Genomic DNA, 8,796 nt, shown 5'->3' on the forward strand with positions numbered 1-8,796 from the left:
TACAGCATCATTTTACAAATTCATGCAAGTTTGGTTTAGACTATCGAGAAAGCTTTTAGTGCAGTAATAATGACATTTTTATTACTGTCAAAGCATTTACTCCACTTATCTCAGTTGTATATATGGGGTGAGTTTCATCTAAGTTTTTAAAAAAAATATTCCTACAATTAATTATGTATCTTACAAATAACATTAGTGGAATGTAAATAAAAATGAAAAGCATTTCTTTTATACTTTTCATATTATGTGAGATCTCGGAATATGCAAGTGTCATTATTGTTAGATTTTACTAAGACGATGAAGGAAACGTAGTAGTAAAAAACAGGTTAAACATTTTATTAATGTTCTTTTTAGCAGGTATCTACCTCAATGTCTAAGTTGGATTAATATAAACCAAAGTAATACAGATTAATTAACACTTAGAAACATTGAAACATACACATGAATTGTACTATATTTTGGACTCTAACTTTTGGCCTTTATTATTGTTTACTAAAATTTTTAAAAAATCTACATTCTGCCATTTTTGTCAGCTAAAATGATGATAGTTGTCCAAAGTACTGGATTATTTTAATCCATACAGTATTGATCCAAATACACTATAATACATTTTCAAATTATTTCTAAGGTGAAAATTACCAGTATTGAAAATGTATATACATATATATATATATGCACAGTAGACCTAAGATTATTCAGTTCTATTAAACTTTCCACAAAATACAAACTAATATAGATGGAAAACAAAAATTTATACAGTACATTGTTCTAGAAGTACATATGTCCACATATGCTAAGAGGAAATTTGTGCATTTAAGATATGTTTTGGATAACAGTTTTCAGTTATTTTGCTTACGGTAATATTTTTGTAAATCATTAAAATCTTTTTCAAATCACACTAATCAACAATGTAAGTAGCTCATCCTTTGAGGCTAAAACACTTTCCTTAAACATTACTGTTATGCTACTTTTCTCAATTTTCAGTTGATGAATTATTATGAAAATACTGGTGGCCGTGACAATTTTACCATACTTTCCATCTTATACAAAACTGGACTGATTATCATGAAGTAAAAATTGATATCACAGGTTTACAATCATACACAAATATATTTTAATGCAACCTTATTTGAAATCACCACAAAATAATTCATAATTACCTAGTTTTTATCAGGACTGACAGAATATCAAAGCATATTGTAATTCCTAAACTACATTGTCAGGTAAAAATTTTAATTTTTTTTAATAAAGAAATTTTCCCAGAATTTGAAGACAGACAATGGTAAGCTACAGAAAACCTTTTTTTTTGCTTAAATCTTGCTAAATATGAATTTTTTACCAAGGGTTAACACCCTATAAATGCAAAAGCAAAATTATTTTTGTTGTCCAAAAAAAAGAGCTTAGATAACTATTTTTCTTCATGGCTGTTTCTAGATTTCAAGTACCATGATTCACAAGTTTACTGTAAAAGACCACCTTGTGATAAGATGCCTAATTTTAACCTACATTTGAGTGTAAAGTGCCTAGATTACTATTAGTAATGAAGTCATTCTCTGGTAGTACTTGAATTGCCTGGAAAATATCACTAACAGTTATAATATCTGGATGACAGCTCATCCTTTCATAGTATTTACTAATGGCTATTCTTAAAATGTCACTAGCAAACTCCCTGCAGGCAGAAAGCAGCATTTCTTCTAATACTGAACACTTTACTGGTGGACATAATTCTTGGGCTTCTAGTTGTACACCAATTTCTGCTGCAATATTTCGTACTTCCTCTGCTGCAGAAGAACAAGGTATGTGAAAGTGTGAAGTGTCAAGATGTGAAGAAACTTTGGATACTATACTAAGTTTTCCTTTTTTAGATTCCACATTGTCATCAGTGTTCTGAACAGTAACCACATCCACATTTACTTCTTCAATATTATGTTGAACTTTGTGGTAATCTTGAACCAGGTGATTAATAATGTTATCAGGCATGGAATATGTAGTTAAGTGTTTCAAATCCACAAGGAAAGGATCACTTCTAGCTTTTAGAGCGAGAGGAGTAAATCCAAACTTACGACACCACCATGCTATTTTTTTTGTGTTTCCTATTTCGTCTTTAAATTTCAGTAGGGAGTCATGTTCCTCAACAACTTGTAAAGCAGTCTGATGTACATGTCTTGCTCTCTGCCATTCAGAAGCTCGTTGTTTTCCAAGTGTCCACGAAAAGAATTGCTCTAAAGATGAGGCACAGTATGGATGGATGGAACGATCAACATCTTTATTCACCAGAGGAAATAATTTCAACAGATGTTTCAAGAAACTGTAAGTATCAACACAAACATGTTCATTTAGTGAACTCTTTACTAAACTCACTGGATCACAAGGGGGTTCTTTTAGTTTTAAGGTTGATTCTTTATCTATAATAAGGCCTTTATTATGTTTATTAACTAATGTGTTTGACAAGAGTGTTGGAGATGTTTTACATTCTGGCAAATGGATGAAGTTTAGGTCATTAAGCTGGCTAGCTTTTTCTGTTCCAGTTACCATAGAATTTTCTACTGATGCTTTCTTAGAAACCACAATTAATTGTAATGGTTTTTTCGGAACAGATTTAGCAATTCCAGTGTTCTTTCCAGTGGTGGTAACAGATCTGATCAAACTACTTTGAATTGTTTTAACACAATTATCACTTGTACCTTCTGTAATGGAGGATTCAGGTTTGGCAAGTTGTAATGTTGAAGTTGGTATCTTTGGTAATGAAGAAGAGGGTACAAGAATCAAATATTTTTCTCCATTAACAGTACGTAAACAAGGGATAAACACATTTGTGGAAGATAATTTTTTATTTTGAGTAATGCTGCTGGTTTTTACTGATGTAGTAGCATTCAAAGACAAAGTATTTTGGGCATAAAAATGTGTCATATCTTCTGTATTAATTGATGAACAAATCTGATTATTTGGAGTTGAGGCTTTATCATTATTTTGGTTTGGTATTTCTTTTTTTTCTAATGGTTGATTCTGAATTGATGATACTTTCATTACTTCCTTCTTGACATCATTCATGTTCTCTTGTGTAGTTGTTTCTATCTGCGGAATACTGTTACATTCTTCTAAATCGGGTACCCCCTCTTCAGTTTTCTCTGAAGACAAAATTCTGGTATCATGATTTGTAGTTTCTTTTTCTTCACCAGACAGTGGAACAGGCAACTTCTTGTCTTCATACTTGGTAGATAATAACCAAACTTTAAATACTGTTTCAGCACCTAATGTCTGAAGACCAGTGTAAGTCTTATCCAGCTTTAAGTTATGAATTACATCTACAGGTCTGTTGCGTGTGTCCCAAAAATGAAGTTGAACTCTGACAGGAAATTCTCCCCATCCTCTACGGATCAATTGGAAAGGGGAAGAATTGATCTCAACCAAATCATTTGGTCTGTAACTAGGGTGCAAAAAAAACAAAACCTTTCTCACTGTACCACTAATGTCTGGATGTTCTTTAGTTCCTCTGACATAAACCATCCATTTGTGAGTAGCTTTATCACTTTCGGGTCTGCTGTCAGGAGCAATGTATCGAGATACATTTCCAACAACAAAAATATGATGTTCTTTAAACCTAAATCGACCTCCTCCAAAATCTTTAATGACAGGTACACCATATTCAGAAATAAAACTTGATGCCATATTGTCTGTTTTTATAACATTTGTAGTTGGCACTAAAGATGAATAGTGCACTGATGTTGGTTCTTCTGTGCTGTTACAATTTTCTTGTTTAATAATTTCATTAGTCTTATAGTTTTCATTTTCATTCTTAGGTCTATTATCCACTTCTATGTCTACATGTGAGTAAGGAATACATTTTCCAAGTTGCTTTTTCAGAGTAGGATGAACAGAAGAAAAAACGTATGAAGTATTAGCACAAGCATATGACTGATCTGTTGAGTCTGAAAATGTTGAACTATAATACTTTGCTATTATACAGGCTCTTAGACGGTCTGTTATAATACGAGCCTTACTCAACATTTTATCTATTCTATCTAGTTCCACTTCTTTATATGAAATTTCTTCTTCAATCTCTTTCACGAGTATTTGTTTTATCTTTTTAGTGTTAACTTTCTTAGCATCTTCTTCACAAACTCTTAGTTTTTTTTCTCTAGAATCTATGTCAATACTTGTGTAATCAGGGTCTAAGTCTACAAATGAGCGTTTACGATCCATTTAATTTTAACTTTAAGAAAATCTAGTAATAAAATTTTAATATTATCAATTTATCCAATGTTAATGTAATATTAATACCATTTAAAAATAATTTGCACGCTTACATTAGACAGTTTAGTAAGTTTGTACAAAAAATTAGACACAAATTATACTTTAGCAAATCGACACTTCTTGAACTTGGAAATGTAGTTGGTCGAGTACACAAGCTGTATTTTAATCGAATCCACACTACAGATTTCTCACTGCACTGTAATTACAGTATGAAGTTTATATCGTCAACCCACAAACGAAAATTCACAACTTAAAACCAAAAGTCAAATTGATCGCATAAGACAGTAAAACAGCGAAGAAAAAACATCTTCTCAGGCACAACCACGAGCTACACAACTTCACGATACAAAATGTCACAACTCTAGCACTCCTACCAGTACTCAGTAGTAGTAAATTAAAGTGAATATAGTTGTCATGGAAAAAACTGAAAATATGTGACTTTTGCCTGCCTAGTTTAGGGCGATTCACCCGAGGAATATAGGAAACGTAATAACTCCCAAGTTCCAGTTTAATTGTTCCATACTTTGCTGAACTACGGTGCATTTGACTTGCCGCTCATACTATTTTTATAGATTACTTTTACTCTCTGACCATTTCACATCTTAACTTACTTTTATCATCATTCGAACACATGGCTCACCTCGCTTCTTCCCGCCATCTTAAAACAAACTTTTACTACTAGAGGACGCATATGTCGTATCTTTCTCACACTCACAAAAGTCAAGAACGATAGAAAAATTATAAAAAGGAAAACAATGGAGCATTTAGTCCTCCAAGACTGTCCTTTCAAACTCATTCTTGAGAAAATGTATAAATATAAATTCACCCTTTATTCTTCAGAAAATGGTCGATTCCCTTTTTAAACTCTTTGTAAACTGCCAACCTCCACTACTGCCATGGCAATTCATCTCATAAACCATGCAATCGCCCTGTTTGAAAAATAAAACTATATGTATTTTCCAAATTGTCTTTTGTACAAGGTTAGTGATTAGGGGTGAAATTTCCCGACAACCTAATAAGTCAGTGACAAATAGTGAATTTAATCAAAGAGTGAGTTCCATATTTATTGTTGTAACGTGTTCTATCGTTATGCGGGTTCTTTTGGTTTATTTGGTAGAACTAATGTGAAGTCCAGGCCACGTAACGATAACCAGTTAATATATTTCTTCAATAAACGTTTGCTAGCTACTGCCTCGTTCACTTTTAGACTTAATTTCATAAATCAACTTTTCAACATAAATTAATGTAGGCCTAACTTCAAACGTTTCAACAGGAATTTCTCGACTAATGGCACATACGCCCAACTTACTTATAAAATTACTTCTAAAAGCTAACGGATCGATAAACAGTGACACTAACAATAATTCTCACTCCTAACACTGAACTCGTGGGATTAACGACCTTACACCATTAAAATATGTGGGTTGATTCCCCACCGACCTCACGATGGACAGAGTCTATATAGCCTATTGTGCAGCTTTGCAAAGAAATCAATAACAGCAACACTTAAATCATTTCTTGAATATTTATAAACTGACGAAATGACTCAAAATTTCACCGAGTTTGTATTTATATTATTCCATTGTTTCTACATACTGCACAAAATTTCTAGAGTGGACGAGGTCTTAATTTTTTCATGAACTTTCTAGATATATTGCATTATCTTCACAATTAGCTCCTTCTAGAACATTAAATGAAAACTACAGCTTACCATATTAGGTTTAGGAAAATGAAACTATCCTAACAGTATTTCCGAATCTTAAAGGCCTAACATGGCCTGGTGGTTAGGGAGTTCGGCTCGCAATCTGAGGGTCACAGATTTGAATCCCTGTCACTGAACATGTTTGCTCTTTCAGCTTTGAGGGCTTTATAACCTGATGATCAGTCCCACTATTCATTGGTAAAAGAGTAGCCCAAGAAGATGGTAATGGGTAGTGTTGACTGGTTGTCTAGTTTATCATTGCTAAATTAGGGATGGCTAGTACATATAGCCCTCGTGCACGAAATTCTAAACAAACAAACCAGACCGAATCTTAAACATATGTATCCTAAAACCGTTAGACCACAACAGTTACATTTTGTGAGTAAGATTAATGATCAACATTTACCTCTCGACGTTGGCGAGCTGGATTATCCAACAAACTGACTAACTGAGAAATAGTAACACCCTCCTGACCTGCCTAGGGCGATGAAGGTAGTGACTTTGAAGTTGATTCTAAAACTGACCAACAAGACAGTGAAGCAAAATGAATTACTCAGCAGTTCTTCAGAGGACAAGAAGATCTTAACATATATTAAGATGCTATGGAACAACACTCCATCGTTCTCAAAGAAATTAAGTAAGCCTGGTATGGGTGACTTTGGTAGTAAAATAAGTGCAAGTCCCCAACTAAATTCCCTAGCTGTACTTGCTGAAAAAGATCTAGACTGCATAATTAAAAAAAGGACAATAACTAGAGTAAATTTTAAAACTAATGGCCCAATTAGTTTACCAGAAACAACAAACAAACAAAGAGAATAAAGTAAAAGCATAGCTATTGAGATGGTCAATGCTAATATAGAGTGTCAAAATGACAACAAGCAAATAGAAGATGAACTATCAAAAACAAGAAACAATAACACAGACAACAGTATCACCCTAGATACTGCAACACATATACAAACACATGAAACAACAGAAAATACACAGAAACAGGCGGTTTCACACTAGTAACATCAAAAAGACAACAAAAAACCATCAACATACACAGACAAACAAAGCAAAAATATACAATAAAAACAACCAGAAAACAGGCACAAACACCCAAATACTCAACCATTATTGAAGGTATTCTGAGTACATACAAAGAGCCACACCTGACAGCTGAAATCAAGTGCTGCAAACCTAGCGTTAAAATAGTAGCAATTAAACGTTTAGCTAAGGAACCGTGGCAGCTGACCTAAACAGTCTTCTCAAAGAATTGCCTCAAGATGACTTTGAGCCAGGACATATCATAATACATTTATCAGGAACAAAGCCCAATGTCAAAGCATTTGTTATCAAAGGAATACATATCAGTATTGAAACTGAACAGGTCCAAAACGAATTCACACAAAACAACATTTCTTATATAAAAGTAGGATGAATAATTTCAAATAAAACACAAAACAAACTAATATGATAAAAGTTCATGCACATGAAACACAGGATATCCAGAGTCTATTATCAAACAATATTATTCTCTGGTATTAGAGATTTTGAGTAGAAGAGGCTAAAACACCTGCCGTGTTCGTAACTCAATGCTTTAATTGTCAATGTTACGGGTACGTCGCAGCAGCCTGTAAGTCTCTCCCATAATGTTTGGGCTGTGGTAGAGACCATCACAATCCAGCTTGTCCAAAAGAACATGAAACCCTCTATGTTGTAATTGTAAGCAACAACACCCCACAAATTGCAAAGGATGTCCAAGATATAAAAACATCAAAATAAGAATTTACAACATACACAATACATGAAAACAAATCATGCACAAAAATTTACTACAAAAACACCACTTCTACCAATACATCACACAACTTTATTTACTTATGCAGCAGCAGTTTGCCCACAACCAAACAGTAAACAAGTATCTCATCCAATAAAAACGAACACAGTCACAAGTGAAAAGAGCCACTGAACAGCAGTCTAATAACAAATCAAATGAATGCTCAATCAACAAATATCCCGCAAACAGTCATGCCAGAAACACCAGCAACATTACTTACAAATACAGAAAACAACCCTATAATAGAAGCACTTAAAAACACATTTAATGATTTTATTGGAGAATATCCAAATTCACAAAATAAGCAATACAGCATTGCTTTACTCATTGAAATAGCTAAGAAACATTTCATGCCTGTAATTCCTTACATAATTCATACATTCTTGAGTTCTCTCCTCATCTAAAAATTATAGACACAATACAACAATATCCAGAGTATCACACTAAACAGGCCATCTTGAACCAGATATTACCATATCATCTAAATTAACGTATCAATATTGTATTGATAGGGTATTTATGTAAAATACGTACCTGGTAAATTGGTCTAGTAAAAAGTGAAGTTTGCCAATGAACTGTTTGTGGACTATTATGTGATGAAACTAAGTGAAGTGGTGGATAACATTAACTGCTGTAAGTTTACAATTCAGGGACAATGCCCTGAAGAGGATAAAAGGATTAGTGTAATTAATATTAATATTTGTGCTTGATCTCGTGAATTAATCGTGTAGCATTTGTCAGTCAACAAAATAGTAAAGGGGAGGAAGAGGTTTATACAGCACCTGACTCTCCCAGGTCGCGAACACACAACCAAACACCTACCCAGACACGAAAATGACTTAAAGAGTTTTTTTGAAATTTTCTTAAATTGACTGTAAAATCAAATAAAGCATATAACTCCACACGATGTGAAAACTGTTTTAAGTATATAATTTTCATGGTTTATATAATATTGTTGCGTCTCCGTTCGTTCGTTAATTAATTTTCCGTAAATTCGTTCCAACGAAACTTTAGCGAC

The 8,796-nt window shown here is 33.4% G+C and overlaps 1 protein-coding gene across 1 annotated transcript; it reads right to left on the reverse strand.

The window, feature by feature from the left end:
* Positions 1-446: 446 nt before the first annotated feature.
* Positions 447-4,913, reverse strand: LOC106463325 (YEATS domain-containing protein 2-like). Its single transcript, XM_013923345.2, has one exon. It carries the CDS (start codon positions 4,201-4,203, stop codon positions 1,498-1,500), a length of 2,706 nt encoding a protein of 901 aa, XP_013778799.1. The 5' UTR covers positions 4,204-4,913; the 3' UTR covers positions 447-1,497.
* Positions 4,914-8,796: the final 3,883 nt, after the last annotated feature.

Source organism: Limulus polyphemus, unplaced genomic scaffold, assembly GCF_000517525.1.
Source record: "Limulus polyphemus unplaced genomic scaffold, Limulus_polyphemus-2.1.2 Scaffold1379, whole genome shotgun sequence".
In the NCBI taxonomy this organism is placed as follows: domain Eukaryota; kingdom Metazoa; phylum Arthropoda; class Merostomata; order Xiphosura; family Limulidae; genus Limulus; species Limulus polyphemus.

Coding starts and splice junctions, on each gene's coding strand:
- LOC106463325 (XM_013923345.2), bottom strand. CDS start 4,203: ATGGATCGTAAACGCTCATTTGTAGACTTAGACCCTGATTACACAAGT.